The 19847-nt window shown below is 39.8% G+C and overlaps 1 protein-coding gene across 1 annotated transcript; it reads left to right on the top strand.

The window, feature by feature from the left end:
- The first annotated feature begins 18689 nt into the window (after nt 1–18689).
- LOC116631972 (histone H2B subacrosomal variant-like) lies at nt 18690–19131 on the top strand. Its single transcript, XM_032403529.1, has one exon. The coding sequence runs from the start codon at nt 18703–18705 to the stop codon at nt 19069–19071; it is 369 nt and encodes a 122-aa protein (XP_032259420.1). The 5' UTR covers nt 18690–18702; the 3' UTR covers nt 19072–19131.
- Nucleotides 19132–19847: the final 716 nt, after the last annotated feature.

Below are 19847 nucleotides of genomic sequence, written 5' to 3'. Positions count from 1 at the left end.
AAATAAAGAATTTTGTCTTTAAGTATGATGTTAGCTCTATGTTGCTGATAAATGCCCTTAATTAGGTTGAGGAAGTTCCCTTCTTTTCCTAGTTTGCTAACAGGTTTGTTGTTGTTGTTGTTGTTGTTTAAATCAGGAATGGACACTGAACTTGTCAAAGATTTTTCTGCATCTTTTGAAATGATCGTAGGGTTATTTTTAAGTTTGTTAATATAGTGAGATATATTGATTATATTAATGTTCAGATGTTAAGCTTGCTTTGCCTTCCTGGGGAAAAACCTCACTTGATATAACATATACTCTTTTTTTATATTGTAGGGTTTGATTTGCTAAAATTCTGTGAAGAATTTGCATCTATGTTCAAGAAGGATATTAGTTTAATAGCTGAGCTGAACTGGAAGGAGCTTAGCTGCCAGGTGTCAACTAAGAAAAGCCAGAATGAAAGTAATAGTCAAGCCTGTAATCAATTACTGTGACAGTATAAGCAAAAGGCTAAACAGGAGAAAACGCCACCTCCTTCTCTGTTCCACCTTTTTTCCCAGGAACAAAGCCAGTGAGGGTCAGATATACAGCACAGTTTGGGGGAACGGTCTCACTGCTGAGGGAGCCCCATTCAAAAGACTCCTGCCATTTTGTGGACCCAGAGAGTGGGGCTGAGGGCGGAGGAAAGGGCCAGGAATGGAAAAGTACTGAGCATTAAGTCAGAGTGGAGAAAAATGTCTTTAAGCCCTCCCCCTTCCTCTTTCCATTCCAGTAAAAAGAGAGATGTTGGCAGAGATGCCTGAAGAAGGCCTTGGCCAAAGGCTTCCAGTAACGAGGTCCTAAGTGGAGGCACCTGGGCTAGGAATGTATCTATGCATAAGAGCGTGGCCAGCCAGGGGAGACTGAGGCCTTGACTGCAACTTCCTTCAGGGACTACCATGTGAGTCTGCTGTGGAGGTGGCAGTTTGTTCCCATGACACCTACTAGGTTAAGCCTTTGTAATTACCTATGGTCAGACCTGGAAGATCACACATAGAATTTTAGCCAGGAGCCAGACCTTAGGTTTGTGATATTTTTTTCTTGTAATATTTTTGTTAGGTTTTGGTGTCAGAGTAGTGCTGGCCCCATGAAATGAGTGGAAATGTTCTCTCCTTTTCAATTTTCTGGAAGAGTTTGTGTAGAATTAGATTCTTTCTGAAATGTAGAACTGGTAGAATTTACCAGTGAAGTTATCTGGGCCTGGATTTTTCTTTGTGAGATGTATGTACTATGAACCTGAATTTAGTAGCTTATAGGGATATTTAGGTTATCTATTGTTTTCTTGGGGGAACTTTGGTAATTTGTATCTTTCAAGAAATGTGTCCATTTAATCTAAGTTGTTGACTTTCTTGTCAAAAAGCTGTTCCTGCTTCTCCCTTATCCTTTGACTGTTTCTACAGTCTGTAGTGATATCACCTCTCTCAGTCTTGATCACTCTGGCTAGATGGTTATCAATTTTATTGATCTCAATCAGTTTTTTACCTCATTAATTTTTTCTCTATTGTTTTTCTCTTTTCTGTGTCTCTGAATTGTAATCTGATCATTATTATTTCCTTATTCTACCTATTTAGGTTTAATTTACTCTTCTTTTACAAGTTTCTTAAAGTAGAAACTAAGGTCATTGATCTGAGACCTTTCTTCTGTTCTACATAGTTAATTAGTGCTATAAGTTTCCTTCTTAATCCTGCTTAAACTGCATCCCACAAATTTTGATATGTTGTGTCTTCATTTTCTTCAGTTCAAAATACTTTGTAGTTCCTTTTTTAATTTCTTCTTGAACTCCTAGGTTAATTAGAATTATGCTTCTTTATTTTCTAAAAGTTTGGAGATTTTAGAGATACAATTCTGTTGATTTCTAATTTAAATCACTTGTGGTCAGAGAACATCTTTTATGTGACTCAAATTATTTTAAATATATTGAGATTTGTTATATGGTCTGTCTTGGTAAATGTTTTCTGTGCTCTTAAAAATGATGTATATTTTGCTGTTATTAACAGGAATGTTCTATAAATATCAATTAGGCCAAGTTGGTAGATAGTGTTATTGAAGTCTTCTATATTTTTACTGAATTTTGGTCTACTTATTCTAGCAATTTTTAGAGACAGCTGTTGCAACCTCCAATTATACTGTAGATTTGTCTATTTTTTCCCTCTCTGTTTGAATAGTTCTTATTGTTATGCCTTCAAATTCACTACTCTTCTGTAATATCTAATCTGCCATTAATATCATCTAGTGTGGTTTTCATTTTATTGTTGGTTTCATCTCTAGAATTTCAATTTGGGTCTTTTTAAATATACTTCATGTCTCTACTTAATATGTTGAATCATAGCTATTGCTGTTTTAATGTCCTTTTCTACTAATTCCATCATTTATGTCATTTTTTGGTTTATTTCTATTGATAAATTTTTTATCGTTATTATGAGTTGTATTTCCCTGTTTCTTTGCTGGTCTTGTTACCAGATGCCAAGTATTTACCAGGTTGTTTACCTTTGTTCTGGAGTGCAGTCAAGTTGCTTGTACACTCCAGGTCTTACTTTGATGCATTATTATGCAGGACCAGACCAGCATTTAGAATAAAACTAATTTTGTTCTGCTACTGAGAGAAATGCTTCTGAGCACTTCACCTGATGACCCAGGAATTACATTTTCTACCCCTCCTGGTGAAAAAAGGCACTATTCCCTGTGGTGGGTGAGCCAGAGAGATTGTTCCTTCTACCTGTTTTGAGTGATTCTTCCCTCCATTGCAATTGTTTTGTATATCTGCATGAGTGGGTCAGTACTCAGATGAATCCTCAAGGGGACCCTGAGCAGACCTCTGAATTTCTGTGTGCATCTCTCTCCTGTCTGGTGCTCTGTCCCATGAATTCTTAACCATCTGGCCTGCCTGGACTTCTGGCTTCAGCCCCTTATACTCAAGGAGACTGCTGAGCTCTGGCCTGGGTTCCTCTCCCTGCACCATAACCTAGAAACTCTCTCAAGACAGTGAGTTTGGGCCAATTATAGGACTCATGTTGCTTGTGTAGCATCTCTCATAGATCACTGTTTTTCACTATCTAATGTCCAATATCTTGATAACCATTATTTCTTATATTTTGTCCTGCTTTTCACTTATTTCAGGCAAGAAGGTAAATCTATTCATTATTACTCCATTATGGGCAGAAACAAAGGTCCAAAAAGTAGTTAAATATTATAATATCAGCAAAATAGCTTTTTTTTTTTTTAGTTAAGGTATTTAAAAATAAACTTACATTACATAAACATCTACTTTTTCCTCAATGATGGCAGATAAACAAGATTTCATCTTGTCATTCATCATGAAATTGTCCAGCTGTAAACACCAGGAAATAATGGACTCTGCACTAAGAGTTTTATAGATCTTGATACACATTTTCAAGGAGCAACAAGAAGAGATCAATAAACAATTAACTTATTTGAGAAGTCAACCTTTTAAATGTTACCAGACTGTTGAGCTTTGAACGTCTTCTCTAGAGTGGTGCCTAACAAACAGGAAGGAAGCCTCTGCGTGTGGCTGCACACCCCTCGTGGGAAGCCTGTCTCAGTTTAATTCACCTATTCAGAAAATATTTACTGAGTTCCTGCTATCTGCCAGTGACTTTTTAAGGCCATGAAGATATAATAAGGAACAAAACAAAGGTCTCAACCTTCATGGAACTCAGTAGGTAAAATAGACAATAAACCAACATAAAAGAGTTCTACTGAGAAAAACAAAATCAGAGTAAGGGGTTAGAGAATTTCAATTTTAAATTGAGTTGTCAAGGAAGACCTCTCTGAGAAGGTTACATTGAATTTGAATGAAGTGAGAGAGGACACCATGCAAAACTCCAGAGAAGAATATTCTGGTGAAAGGGAACAAGTGTAAATACCCTGACGCACAAATGAGGTGGGCTGATGTAAGGATTCTGGTAGGAGTCTAATCTGAAATCAGCACTAATGAGGAACCACTTGGTTTTGTTGACCTACATCCACTAATTCATTTATACATATAAACTACATATCAGGTGCTCTGCTGAATGCAAGGTTGAGCTGCCTAAAAATAATCACAAACACAACTTAATGGGAGAGAATCTGGTACATGAATAATAAGAATCGTCATAATAATGGGTGTAGTGGGGCTTCACATTTAACAGTCTAAGTACTAACTGTAAGAGGTCTGCCTACTTGGCCATGTGTGATTGCCCCACTGGGCCCTATTTTCATGAAAGGCAAAGGTGTATGCTAAGGGATGGGAGATTTGGGGAACATGATCTGTGTAAAGATGAGAAGCAGCTATTCAAAGGGAAGAGCTATGTTGATCAGAGCAAAGGACATGCTAATCAGAGCCATTTGGCCCTGCCTCTCTGGATCCATGCCCAAGTTCTTTAGAAGAGAGATAAAGGGTTTTATTGCTGAAATCTCTGTAAGAAACCAACCATGCTGCTTGAGGAATAGTTCATACTGGGCCCTCTTTACTGGAGTGGCTGCTGGAGAAACAGGGACAGGGATGAAGCAGCCAGAACCACCATGGACAGAGACCCACACCAGCCAAGGCCAAGAGTCAGAGCAGCCCCAAGGGGCCACCATCTGGGAGAGGAAATGCTTTGGTAGCCAGTAGGGCTATGCTTAGGAGCACAAGAGGACATTCCTGGGGACTCCTTAAATTAGTCCCTGAATTTTTCTGGATGCAAATGTGTGACTCTGGAATTATACCTTGGTTGTAATCCTAAAACAGCCAATTATTAACTATGTTATCTTGAGCAAATTACTAAACGTCTCTGGACCTCATTTTTTCATTGTTAAATAGGGATAATATTCTCACCGTTAGGTGTTAGGATTGCTATGAGGCTTAAAAAGCATGTGGTTGGGGTGCCTGGCTGGCTCAGTTGGTAGAATGTGTGATTCTTGATCTCAGGGTTGTTAAGTTAGAGCCCCATGTTGGGTGTAGAGATTACTCAAAAATTTTAAAAATCTTAAGAAATAAAAAATAAAAATAAGTGAAAAGCATGTGGTAAGTGTTTAAACAATGGTAGCTATGTTTTTATTATAATTGCTATTGTTATTATTACATTTTAGGAAACCAGGAATCCCCAAAAGGTGGTGAGTAAAGATTAAATTAATACTGCTTAAAAACTATTATTAGGTTCTCCCCTCAAGCTCTTGTGCCCTGGGAAGCATGGGATAACATTACAAGTAAGTACATGGCTTGGGCAATTTATTTAAGCCCCTTGAGCTCACTTTCTGTGTAACAGAGTATTAGTGATATCTGCCCCTTGTCCCTCATGGGGTTGTTGTGTGGCCCTCTTCCAACGATGGGCGTGGAAAACATTCTGTAAAGAGCTGTTCAAATATCACTGATGTCCAGCTGTCATCTTTCTCACCAGCTCTGCCTTATGCAGCTCTTGGGACAGAGAAGACTCGTTTTCAGGCTATTTTCAGGTCTGTAAGATGCAGCTGCTCGGAGTCAATCGCTATATGGTTAGAAGATTCTACAAGCCACCTATTAAAGCTGCTGCATGCAGAAGCCCTGGGACAATTCTCCCCTAGCTCCTGACTCATGTTGCTCAAGGGACCAAAGGTAAATATCTTTTTCCTACTGTTCTGCTCTATTTACTTCTTGTTGCCTGACTACTTGCCTCCAGCATCAGTAATAGCTTCCAAACCCTTGAGTATATTTATTTTCCATCTGCTCCTTCCCTGCTAGCAATGGCATTACGGCACCTCTAAAGATCCACGTCCTGGAAATTACCGCTCCAAAAAGCACTCGAAGTAGGAGAATGATAATTTTCTCCCTTTGGTTCTCACACACTGAATGGTGTGACTCCAGTCCTCAGGACCCAGGAAAACCTACTTTAAACCACTGGGATCACTTTTCTTGCCCAGGTGCATACGTGAAAAAGGGATAATACTGATTCCCTGAGAAGAAAATTAAATCCAACTAAAAGGTAAAAAAAAGAAGAAAAAAAAAAAGCTTGGACTTGAAATAAAATTTAAATTTAGAATTTGAAGAAGAAGGAAGATTTGAAGAAGCAAAAAATATAAGAAGGGAGAATGTAAGACCTTAGAAATTTGAAATATGAGAGAAGGGACAATAAACCAAAAGAGATGTATGTTCACATAGTTAGAAGGAAACACTGAAGATGATGTGTAGCTGTTTGGGAGCTTAAAAAAAAAAATACAAGGAAGAGCCAGGATGATAGAAATCATGGCCAGAGGTGCTGAGAATAGCAGAATTTGGAGTGGAGTACAGATTTAGGGATGCGGAGGGCAGACTTGGAAAAAATTCTTTCCAATCATTCATGATATTGAAAGAAACAGCAGACAGCTGTTGTTCAGGAGAGGGTGGGCTTAACTTTCAATAGGAGGGATTTAGGAGAGACGTTAGAAAATATCCGCTTATAAGTATTGGGAGAAAAATGTGGAAACTCCATCTCTGAGGATGTTAGGAATTAATAAGGGTAGCCACTGTCTTTCAGTAGTGGCTTAAGGGCAAACCTGGATACCTGAGCTTTCAAAAGGTATCTCCATCCATATGCAACCATGATTCTGTGTGAAGTTTTCTCCAATCCAAGTCCTTTATCATGGCATAATATAAGGAGATTCTCTTAGAAGTCTTTGCTGTTTTCTGAGTTTATCTGTCCTGAATCAGCTTCTAAATCTAGTCCACCTCCCTGACTAGCATCTTGAATTCTCCTTAAAAATATTTCCCATGGGGTGCCTGGGTGACTCAGTCATTAAGCATCTGCCTTCGGCTCAGGTCATGATCCCAGGGTCCTGGGATCGAGTCCCACATCGGGCTCCCTGCTCCACGGGAAGCCTGCTTCTCCCTCTCCCACTTCCCCTGCTTGTATTCCCTCTCTCACTGTGTCTCTCTCTATCAAATAAATAAATCTTTAAAAAAAAAAATTTCCCATAGATCTCCAAGGGCAAGAGCCTATATTTCTCTCTGGATCCCTGGTCTGCCCTGTGCCTGGCACAAAGATAGTACTGGATACAGAGCCCCTGAACAAATTTCAACTCTGAGAAGTAAAGAAAACCACTGCAATAAAATAAAATAGGGGTCGTAGAAACACCAGCAACACTAAAGAGAAATGGACTGATTCCTGCCTCCACCAGACAAAGTTGGCTGAAAAGAGCCCTTGGACTTTCACCCATAAAAAGGCTGCAGGGCAGAGAGCCCCATAATTCTGCCTGAGTATCTGTGACTGCCAGTCCTGAAGAGGGAGAACTGATCTATCAGGGTCCTGGTTGTCTGATTCAGATTTAACTTTACTTCATTCTTGAACACTCCAATCAGGAATAACTAAAGTCGCAAGAAGATTGCTAGGGTCTGAGCAGGTGAGTACTAATCCAACAATCACTGACCTAGACCAGCACATACCTCTGGCCTTAGCTGTAGACCTCAGGCCCAGCAGGGACCCTGTCTCCCCAATGCCAGTTGCTCACATATCATCTTCAAGGTTTTGTCTTATCTTCATAATGCCTGTTCCTGTTCCTTATTCAGTATTCATATTCATTATGTTATATTATGTTGTCATTAAGTAAATCACCTCTGGTTTTTTGCTTATACTACTGCTATGTAATGAGAAATTAGGGCTTTATATGCTGGTCACAATTTTTTAATGTACCCTAAATTAAACACATTATTTCAAAAATAAAAAAATATATGAATGTGCTACCCAGTATTTCCCCCAGTGGTAGGAAATTCTACCCACAGTTAAATTTCTAGCTTTAGCCTAGCCATTCTTAATTTTTTTTCCCACCAAGATATACATAGTTGCTATTCACAAGGCCACCATCCTCCCACATGAGTGCCTGAACTTCTGGGTAACTGCTAACAGAAAATCTGGAGCACCATTCTATTTTTTTCTCATTCAAGGAAGTATATCAGAATGCAAATGAATGAACACAATTATAAGGATAACCATGAAATCACTAATACCTTCCTCATAGAGCTGTTAAGAGGCTAAAATAGAAAAATGAGCATTTAGCATGGTGCTTAGCACACGGTAAGCACTCAATAATTTGTTCCTATTTTGCTAACATGAATTATTCATCAATTTTGGTGATTTTTCCTCAATAAAAAAATTGACATGACCTCATTACTCAAAGTCACTGTGTCCGAGGACCCTGGACACCTCCAGTAGGAGCTGCTCCAAGAAGATGGTGGTCAACCCCTGCAAAGAGCACTTTCTCCTAGTCCCCAGGAAATTATTTTGCTATTAATTCATGGGTACTATGAGTCCATATTTATTTTCTATTTAAGGTATAGCTGAGAAAATTGAGATCCTTATAGTATCTTTTCCTTCTAGAACTTTATCTTATTTTTCCATGTAGAATTACTCTGCTCTGACATGCTACTGGTTTCTAAAGAAATCAACAACCACATCATGAAGAAAAATATGAGTTTATATTGGAGATTTACATGGGATAAAATAGTTACCTCCATTTATATTAACACTTGTAATATACGAAATAGGGAAAGATAAACCCCAAAATTTTTATTGTAAATGAAGCTGCTGTGAGACAAGCAAACTGTGACCAGGTCTAAAATAGTCATTGTATTCCAAAAGAATATCCATCTATTCTTTTATTTATTCATTCTATTCAATACATATTTTTTGGACCAATATTCTATAAAAGGCACTGTGATAAGAGCAGTAGGGAATACAGAGACATTCTTTTTTATCAAGTCACTTACAGTTCAGTATTAAGCAACATTAGGTAAATGTCTTAACATTTAGCTTCTAACATTCCATCATGAAGACACCCTCAGATCTTTGGGTTCCTGTGTTTGTGCACCCCCTTGTAATTTTTACTGTCTGCTCTATAGTACACATGGTTAAGTAATAGTGAGCCACTTAAATTTTGTCTTGGCACAAGGCATCTTCAGACATAAAGCCAAACGTCTCATCTGAGATATTTTAATTATTAAATATCAAAAAGAAAAAGAAAATAATATAACAGGGTGCCTGGGTGGCTCAGTCCGTTGGGTGGCCGACTCTTGATTTCAGCTCAATTCCTGACCTCAGGGTCATGAGATCCAGCCCCATGGCAGGCTCCATGCTCAGCAGGGATTCTGCTTTAGGATTCTTTCTCTCTCCTCTCCTCTGCCCCTCCCCCCACCCACATGCTTACTCTCTCTCTAAAATAAGTAAGTTTTTAAAAAAGAAAATAATGTAACAGATACCCGTAACATTTTGCCATATTTGCGTTAGATTTCTCTTTTTAAAAGTAATTAAATAAAACATTACAGATGCAGCTAAAGCCCCACTCTGATCCTTCTCCATCCCTTTTTCTTTTCTTTTTTTTTTTTTTATGGTGAAAAAATTTATATTTAGATTTAGCCAGCTGGACTCAGTTTAGATGATCTCAATTTTATTGGCAACATCCAAAGCATCAGTCAGGAGACAGTTGAACATATGCCGCCTTCTTTCCATCAGGCCTGATCAAGGTGTTGACCTTGGCCATGTCCATGTCGTAGAGCTTCTTCACAGCTTGTTTGATCTGGTGCTTGTTGGCCTTAACATCCACAATGAACCCAAGTGTGTTGTTGTCTTCTGTTTCCTTCATGGCTGACTCAGTGGGGGGGAGGGGGACTTGATGGCATAATGATCAAGCTTATTTCTCCTGGGGGCGCTCTTTCAAGGATATTTGGGCTGCCTTCGGAGACGCAGTGTCTTGGGTCGTCGGAATTTAGGTGACGTGCAGATCTTCTTTTTTTGTGTGACTATGGCGCCTTTCAGCACCAATTTTTGGCCTTCAAAGCCTTTGCTTTGGCTTCAGCTTTGGGAGGGGCAGGGGCTTCCTTCTTAGCCTTTGGTGCCATCTTTGTGAAAGGGATTTCCAAGGCTTGTTTCCAGGGGCCCAGAGCAGAGTCCATCCCTTTTTCTCTCCCGGCGGGAGGTAACTACTACTGGGCAGTAGGAATCCTTCCCATGTATTTTTCATATTTGTGCTCCATATGTCTAAATCTATAAATGATCTATGCTATTGTTTTATGCTTCAGTTTTTATATATCATCTCACAACTTGCTTTTTTCTCACCAGTATTTAAGTTTTGTGCATAGAGACTCCAGTTCATTTGTTACAATTGCTTCCGATTCTTCCACCGTACGAAAAACCATAGTTTATTCAGCCATTTCCCTACTGAGGGACAGCTTGTTTCCACTTTTTTTTCTGTTCAAGCATTGCTCCACAGGACATCCATGCACTTGTCTCCTGATGCATGTGAGCATGCACTTCTCTAGAGGAGCTATACCATAGTGGGTACCATATTGTAGGACATGGACATCTTCCCACATACCAGCTATGGCCAAAGTCACCACCGGAGGTGAGCCTAGCAATTTACACTTCCACTTAAAATGTAAATAATCATAACAACAACTATTTCCTTACGTTCTTGCCAACAATTACTGTTACCAGGGTAATTCATTTTTGTGAATCGGTGGGTGTGAAATAAATTCTGTGATTTTAATTTGCCTTGCCCTAACTACTGTGGAAGTTGAGCATCATCTTTTTTATGCTCATTACCTTTTGGGAATCTCTTCTTCTGTGAGTTGCCTGATCATATAATTTGCCCATTTATCCAGTAGGTTATCATTTAAAATAGTGATTTACAGGAGTTTGGGGGGTTTTTTGTCACATATTCTCAATACTTATTTTATATACTTCACAAATACCTTCTCCCGGTCTGTAGTTTGTCATTTAATTTTTACAGTGTCATTTATCATATAATTGCCTTAAGTCTAATATAGGCAAAAAGGTCAACCTTTTCCTTTATAATTTGTGCTTTGCATCTTGATTGTAACCCCTTCCCTAATCCCAAGTTCCTGAAAAATATTCTTTTAGTTGTACTGAAAGCAGCTGAGCTTTTAAATCCTGCTTGTCAATGGTTACAATTCTTGGGTTGAAGTAGTCCATCATATGAAAGGCTTGGGCTAGAAGGGGTGGGGAGGGAGAATAATTCCATATTTCCTTACACAAGCCCCCACCAGCACCAGGAAATATAGATGATACCTCACAGCCCACCCTGGTCCATGGGATCCCCCCTGCCCACATCTCTTCAAGTCCTGTTCCTAGACTCGTGGCCATTAGAAAGAATGATACAGAAAACAGAGTCAAGCAACTCCCATGAGGCAGTATATACTGGGGGTACTTCACAGATCTTTACAAGAAGCAAAGACCTGCTAAACTCCAGGAAGAAACTGTGAAGGGAACCCTGCTAAATCCACTAGGGCTACAGGGTGGACACATGCTTTGTTGCAGCAGCAAAATCAGTGGAAAGTTCTAGACTGAGCTTTACCATACCCCTGGGTATGCACCTTTGAAGCCAAGGGCCTAAATTCTCTGAGTAAAATTTCATCTGTAAAGCAGGTGGGTTACTCTGCTTACATCAAAGGTTGTTAGGGAAATGGAAGAAGATAGTGTTTAAAAGTTCTTTTCTGTTTTGTGGCCTCGACTTCCTCAAGATGATTTGATTCTCAACAGTGAAGATAAAATGCCATAAAGACAAGACATTTCCTGAATTTGCAGCTCTGTTGGAAGCAATCACTCAGGAACGATAGTGTTATGTGAGGGCCCGCAATTACATCACAACTTCCCTCATCTGTGTAGCTAAGCAACAGTAAGTGCTGCTAAGGTGTGTTCCATTGGCCAGAGACGCTTGGTAACAATATTCCCTGGTTCTGAGACAGACCCATGTAAGCAGGATGTCTTCTAAACCCGCCTCATGGGAAAATGGGAACACAATCCATTCTCCCACGAGAGACAAGAGATGGGACCTCACCCGGGAACCTGAGCAGGTCCACTGCAGGGTATAATATTATTCTTTTAATGCCTGAACTGATATTCTGGAAAGTACAAAGTACTCTGCAGACATGAATCACATATTAGGATTGCAGGACATAGCAGAATGGAGAGATCATATCCTCAGATGACAGCTTCCAGCATACTCCAGAGCAAGCTAACTCTCTCTCTAAAATAAGTAAGTTTTTAAAAATAAATAAAACATTACAGATGCAGCTAATGCCGTCATTCCTCCAAGAGATCTGTAGTGGCACAGCCTTGCCTAAAGAGATTACAGACCTCACTACACTGCAGGCTGGTCCTAAAATAAAACTCAGCAGCAAAAGCATTGGAACCCGGTGTTGGTATGAACATCTTCAGTCTGAGTTGCTGAAAGACTTGTATTCTTTCACTGGACTCAGGAGAGAGAATGAACTAGAGTATGGGGATTTTATTAAATTCAGGAACACTGGGTCCTTTTTCTTTGAGTATAACCAAGTCAAGAATTTATTATATCCTGCAGAATGGGAAACAATTTTATGTACTTAAACAGAGATACCATGCAGTCCCAGCTTTCTGGTTGAGCTGTTTCATGCTGAACCTGATTCTCTGATGATGCTTATCAGCCTCTAATTTTGTGATGCTGAAGATATTTATCTTTCTGGTTTCTTAATGTGTAAGCCAGCTCGAAAGGGTGTCACAGGACAACTGAAGAAGAGAAGGTTTTAAAACTTTATTAGGATTCTCTGAGTATAGGTTTCCTTCCTACAATCCCTTTTTCCCAATTTAAGAATCGATCATGCTTTCCCTCTAGGAGAAGGTGTGTGTTTTCTTTCTGACCTGTCTGGAATGTAAAGCTATATGGTGGCTATCAGGATCTTCTCCCTTGTTGAGCAGAGGAATGACTCCTCCTTCAGATATACCAGTGCTTCAGGGATTCTATGGAATGTAAGGTGAGAAAAGCAACTTCCTGAGAGTGCTTAATGTTACATTTTATCCTAAATTCTAAAATTACATCTTCCCTATTGCTCCAACTGTACTATTTTGGTTAACGAACTTTACTTTTTTGTTTTTTTTTCTGCTCGTAATATAGAGATGAGGCTTTGGCCGGAGCCCTGGAGATGGGGTCAAAACATCTGGGTTCCAGTCTTGGTTCTTCCACTTGCTTATTGGCAACAGCCCGGTTGACAGCCGTGTGGCAGGAAGTACCACTCTCCTGCTTACTTCCCCCCTCGACTCTCAAGAAGGTGCCAAGAGATGTAGTGGTCAAACACGCACATGGAGGGCCCCGTGCCCAGAAGAGATTACAAGAGAAGCAGGACGCCGGTGAGGGAGAAGCATGGGGCCCGCAGCCAGATGCGTGGGTTTGAATCCCATTTCTGCTACTCACCTACTGTGTGATCTGAGGCAAGTTACATCATGGCTCCGTGTCTTTGTTTCCCCGCCACGTGCAAAGGAGACGCTGCTGCTGATGGGATCTGTGTCACATGGTTGTTGTGACAACTCACCGAGTTAATACCTGGGAAGTACTTAGAACAATGTCTAGACACATAGTCAGTGCTCAGGAAAGGTCAGCGTTCTATCCAAGGCTTCCTTCTCCTTTCTCCCGAGTAGTAAATCAATCATTAGATCTTACCAGTTCTCTCAAAAACAGCTCCTTCTTCCCATTCCCACTACCCCCAGTTCAGACCTCTATTGTCCCACTCCTGGGCCACTGAGCAGGAACAGTGCTGGGCTCTCTCATCTCCTTTGTTCTAATCCCTCCTGACCCCGGCACCAGATCACTTCTCTCAAAACATCACTTTGAATCAATTATTCCATGCTTCAAATTCTCTGGGACTCTCAAAGACTTACAGAATAATTTTAAGACTTTAGACTACAATTTCAGACATTTTATAAACTAAGCCAGCATTCTGTCTCTCAGCACTCAGACATAACCCCTCTGCCTGAGCAAAACAGTTTTCTCTGTTCTTGAACAGAGCTGTGATTCCTTGCCTCCATGTTGTTGCTCATTCCTTTTCTCCAGCATGGAACAGCCTCCCTCCTTGGCCAATTACTGAGAGGCCGTGTGTCTAGTGGTTAAGAGCCCCAGCCTGGATGTCCAAATGGCCTCCATTAATCTCCTGGCTCCCTAACTTCCTGGCCAGATGACCTTGAGCAGCTTTTATTCCTATTCTATGTGCTTCGCAAGCACTTACTCTAATTACCGTTCGAGGAAAATCCATTTTACAATGATAATCTATTGATTCAGGAGGTGTTTAATTACTTTTTAGTTAATTGATGTTTTACTATAATGTGTGAACCAAAACTCAAAACAAAATTAAATTTTTTCTTATCTCTGTTGTCCCAGTACATTTTATGTTTTTGTTTGTTTGTTTGTTTGTTTTTGCTAAAGAACATCAGACTCATCAGGAACTTCATCAGGAATTTGACAACCTTCTACTTACTTTCAAGGCTAATTCCTTTATGTTCTTACTCTGCACAAAGCTAATCTAATTACTCTTTCTCAGGTCACCTGAGAACAATGACCCAGCTCTCAGATTAGCCAAAGCAGGACACAGGTGACCCAACTATAATTTGGGCAAGGGCTCTGCACTGGAGAGGTTCGGGGTGTCAGCCTCGGGAACCCAGCAAAAAAGGTAGAATCAAGTCAAAGAGAAATGACCTAGGCCACAGAATTGTCAACAAATCAGTAAAGAAAGTTTGCTTTACTCCCCCCCAAACATGGAAATATGAAACAGGCAAGACACCACAACAAAGGGGGCCCCACCCTGGTTCCACCCTCTTATGCTCTGTCTGGTCTGTTCCGTGCAAGCACTGCAAAAGCTTTTGGCTAAAGTTAGCCTCAATTTAAATGCACAGAAACAAGTTTACACCAAACTCTACATCTCTTCCTATCTCTGAACCTGGAGTCCCGTGACCAGAGAACATGGGTCACCCTCAGGAGCCAATCTTTGCATCACCCTCTTCTCCTCCACTCATCTCTCTACTCACCTGTGCCCTTCTACCCTCTTCCTCCAAACTGCTCTGCCTTTTTTTATAATTGATATACAGTATTTTATTAGATTCAGGGGTACAACATAGTGATTTGACAATTCTATACATTACAAAATGCTCACCACAATAAGTGTCGTCCCCATCTGTGTCCATACAACGTTATTACAATATTATTGACTATATTCCCTATGCTGTAGTATTCATCTCCGTAGATGGAACTGGAGCTTTGTACCTCTGAATCCCCTTCATCTGTTTTACCCATCCCCCACCTCCTCCCTTCTGGCAACCCCCAGGTCTCTGTATTTATTAGTCTGTTTCTGTTTTTTTATTTGTTTGTTTGTTTATTGGTTTTGTTTTTTTAGATTCCACTTATAAGTGAAACTATATATTTGTCTTTATCTGACTTATTTCACTTGTCATAATACACTCTAGTCCATCCATGTTGTTGCGAATGGCAAGATCTCATTTTTTTTTTTTCAGCTGAATAATATTCCATCCTTGTGAGAAAGCAAGCAGGAGAGAAGAGATTGAGAAGGGGATTTGAGAATGACAAGGGGAAGAAATAAAAATCTGTCTCTCTCTACCGTCAAGATAGACTCCTGCTTCCAAGGATAAAACTGATATTATTCAGCATATTTTGGGGACTATAGAGGCAAAGCACAGAAATTAAAAATACAAGACAGCTTCCCATTTCTAGGGGGAAAAAAAGCAAATTACAAGAAAGTTAACCCATATACAGAAAGTATTTTTAAAATATATTTTTGGTCCGTCTCCTAAGGAAGGTGTTATTCGTCTCTAACTTCTATACGGTTGACTCAGAACTTCTCTGACTGTCATTCTGTTTATGGTGGCTATATGGTGGGCAGAATAATGCCCCTCAAAGTTGTGCATATCCCAAACCTGTGACTGTGAATATGTTCTCTTATCTAGCAAAATGGAATGTGCAGATGAAACTAAGGATATTGAGATATGGAGAATATCCTGGATTATCCAGGTGGACCCAATGTAATCGTAAGGGTCCCTATAAGTGAAAGAGGGAGGCAGGAGTCTGTGTCAGTGATGCAGCATGAGGATAGCTTGACCATCCATCACTGGCTTTGAAGTTAAAGGAAAAGTCAAGAGAAACAGGTAGCCTCCAGAAGCTGGAAGAGGTAAGGAAACAGATTTTCCGCTAGAGCTTTCAGAAGGGATACAACCCTGCTGACACTTGATTTTAGCCCAGTGAAACCCATTCAGACTGATCCCACCACTAGAATTGTAAGATAATTTTTGTTGTTTTAAGCCACTAAATTTGTGGTGATTTGTTACAGCAGCAGTAGAAAACTAATACAGTGACTGTAAAAATGTTTCCAGAGTACACTCATACCTGTCAGTGCATGTATTTTCGCTTTGAGTTAATGTCACCACTGCCACAGCTATCATAGAATAATCACTAAGAGTCTTGATGATGACCTTGAGTCATTACTAGACCCTCAACCATAAGTGAAAGAATAAGCAGTTGTAACCCCAGTAGTATTCATACTTATTCATGGAAGACATATAAGCCATGCCCCAAATAGACAGTGTGATCAAGCATAAAACAAGAGCCTGGAAAAATTCATGAAATGGTTGTTAATTTTAGATTCCAGCTACACTTGAGCGGCTCAGAGACCACAAACCCCAGATCCCTGGTACACTGGTCATCACTCCTTTCACTCTCCTGTGTCTCCTGTTAAGGACAGCAGGTTTTGTTCTAAGGCAACGACCTTGAGGGGGAGTGCAGAGGAGAAGGGGGTAGATAGAGGGCTTCACAGTGCTCATTCCCAGGGTAGATAGATGCAAAATAATCAGATTTGCTCCATTGTCCAAACTGATAATCCAACAGGCATCTCCTGAAGGTCATTATGCTAAACAGTATCTGTCCCTTGTTCCAGACTGTCTGGAGGAGGAAGAGAGAAGGAAAAGAAAAACCAGCATATCAGTGGTGAGCTCATACATATTTTAGAATGATTCATTAAATTTTAAAAGGGAATTGGGGTTAACCTTAAAGTAGCTAGAAATTTTATAGAATCAGTATTCCTCATTTTCGGAACTTTCTGATCATCAGTATTTTAGCATACAGCTTGCTGTTTTGTCTTGAAAGCCTTTTTCTTTTAGCTTCTGTAATGTATTGCACCCTCCCTTCTCCCCACACAGGCACAGAACCGACTGAGAGTCATAGGGATTAGAAAGACAAGGATCAAAATGTCAGCTTTATTACTGATGAACTTTTGGAGGATAGCCCTTATGTGTGGGGCAACAACAGGCTTTCTTTTATAGCACCTCTGAATGAAGCAAAATGACCCACTGAGTTAAGGCCGGCTAGTGAAAGTGATCCAGCCCCAGGAGCAGAGCTGTCCACAGTCAGATCCCAACAAGAGTCCCGAAGGGGCTGAGATAGGCTTACCCACCTTCCCCCTAGTAGCTCACTGATTCCAGGGACGGTTGTCCCAAGGAAGAGGAAGTGAGGGGCAGAGAGAGGCCAGGAGCACTCTACTAGTAAAGGCTCTTCAGCATGGGTGCGTGAAGAATAGGGAGTGAACATTCTCCACCTGATAGCTTCTTCTAAATGATCACAAATAAAGCTATGCTGTAATTAAGCTAACTAAGTAATTATATCTAGAGAAATCCTGAAAGCAAAATTAGCAAGAGCTGACTAAGGATCCATCACCGCCAAGCATGCGTGGAAGCAGCAACCTCCAACTCAGTATGACACACAGTGTGATGTGTGTTGCTAATAATAAATAAAGTACATACATTCACAAATGATGCCTGTTGTCTTTAGAAATTAGAACCTGTTAGAAGTTTTCCCTGTAATAACATTTTCCCTACTCACCTTATTTCAGATCAGCTTTCTTGAGTGACAGAAAAAGGGGAGGAAATAGCATCCCAGAAATGACACACAGCTCAGTCTATCTTATCTGTGAAGCCACTCACAGGGAAGGATTTTTCATGGTAGCATTAATAGCTATGGCAATGGTGAACTATTGAAATGCCTAGGAGTTGCGATTTTTATAGTTGTTTCTGCTTATTTTTTATTTTATCCAGGGATGAATTTGATTAAGAAGGTAATAGAGATTTTTTTTTTCAGCACAAATATCAACATAACACATGAGCAAGAGTGACCCTACACTTCTGGTTAATAATGACAGAAGAACTACAGTATCAGGTAAAAAGCCAACTGTGTAATCCAAGAATGGTATTAATATCATTATAAAAACCTAATGCACAGAGTTCACATAAAATAATTTAAACAGTAAAATTGGGCAGTTTTTGTTTTATTCTCCTTTTGGACATTAGTTGCTCATAAGGAGTTGGGGGTTCAGATTCATTTTAAGTAGGATTCATTTTTAAATTAATTTTTAAAAGCAGACTAGGTATACATATTTATTTTTATTATAAAACAATCACTTCAAGATGTTTAATGGCTTATTGTTCATTTGCTTATAAAATGAACTTACGAAAATTTTATAAACAGAGATTCCCCCATAAAAGGCTTATGGTACTTTTCCCTTTGTGTTCCTGCTACCAACTCCCCAATTTGATGAGATTTGTCCAATTCTGAAAATACTGTATGTTATGCTTGCAAACTGCCAAGAAATAAAGTAGGAAAAAGGAACCCTTTCTTCTGCCCTGAAGCCAACCTCCATCCTTCTACAACACTCTGTCCTCTTAGGAAAGCTTTAGGTTGGCCAAGAACAAGATTTTTCCCTTAACAACAAATCAGTGCTGTTGCTAGATGATTGTGACATAGGAAGAGTAACCTCCAATCAAAGAGAAGCCCCAAAAGGCTGATTGTGGCATGCCAATATAAATATGAGGGCTCCCCTCACCCCACCTTTAGGCCCTTCTCCTCTCCACTCTGTTAAGGAGAACAACATCTACAATGGCCAGATCCATCACCAAAAAGAACAAGTGCTCCAGAGGACATCAAAACCCAATCTCCAAAAAGAAATCACATTCCAGCACTGATTTTGGCCATAGAAATTATTCACTCTACATTAACAGGGTCCTAAAGGAAGTGGCTCCCCAGAGGGGCATATCATCTCGCGCCTTGGACATCATGAACACCCTGATCAACGACATCTTTGAGCGCATTTCTATGGAAGCCTGCAGCCTGATGTGTTTTAGAAATCGCCGTACCCTCACCCCTGAAGATATCCAGAAGGCAGTGTACCTGCTGTTGCCTGGGAAACTAGCTAAGTATGCAGTGGCTTTTGGAAGTGAAGCTGTCCAAAGATATGTCCACTCCTAAACTCCGTGTACCAGTATAATTAAATCTTGGGGAAAGTAAATCAAACTTACTACCCAAACGATCACTTCACACTGGAATTCCCTCTTCTTTTTTATAACATAGCGGTACTTCCTGGTATTTTCCCCTACCCCTCTTATCTCTAGAGGAGAATTACTCTCTTGCTATTTTACCTTATAATGCCTTGGCTAGTTAGGTTTTCCTGACACCTGTTCCCTGCAGAAGTCCCACCCAGAAGTCTTGTTTTTCCTTTGAGTATGTAAATCTCATTATATAAATCAAGGCTTATTGTATCATTAACTATGTACAGGATGATTGAAGCTACCTTGGATTTATGAAGGCAAACATTTTAATCGGGAGTATACCTGCACTGATAGATTTTTATCAAGAAAGTACTTTCTGGAGCAAACTCTATTCAACCAGTTTAGTTCCTTAATGAATCTCTATACGGCATGTTAACGATTTCCTTTGTTTTAATTCTTATTTCCTGATTTTCAACAAGTTCAGTTCATAGCCATGTAAATTTTATCTTTACGTATTTGTAACATAATAAGACCAACACCCAGGAACCTACTACTCAATTTATAAACTTTTTTTTTTTTTTTTTTTACAAATGTCACGTTTTGTTTACAAAACACTGGAGGTGTTTCCCAGTCCCATTTCCCTATCCACTATCCTAAGTTTCATTTCTATCCCTTTCCCTTGCTTCTCTGTGTATTTTTTGTGAGTGTCTCTACATAATAAGTTGAATTTTGCTTATTTTGTAACATGGGGGTATA

The sequence above is a fragment of the Phoca vitulina genome, unplaced genomic scaffold, assembly GCF_004348235.1.
Source record: "Phoca vitulina isolate PV1807 unplaced genomic scaffold, GSC_HSeal_1.0 scaffold6, whole genome shotgun sequence".
Taxonomy (NCBI): Eukaryota; Metazoa; Chordata; class Mammalia; order Carnivora; family Phocidae; genus Phoca; species Phoca vitulina.
The sequence above is the reverse complement of the archived record's forward strand: the minus strand, read 5'-3'. Positions and strand labels throughout refer to the sequence as shown.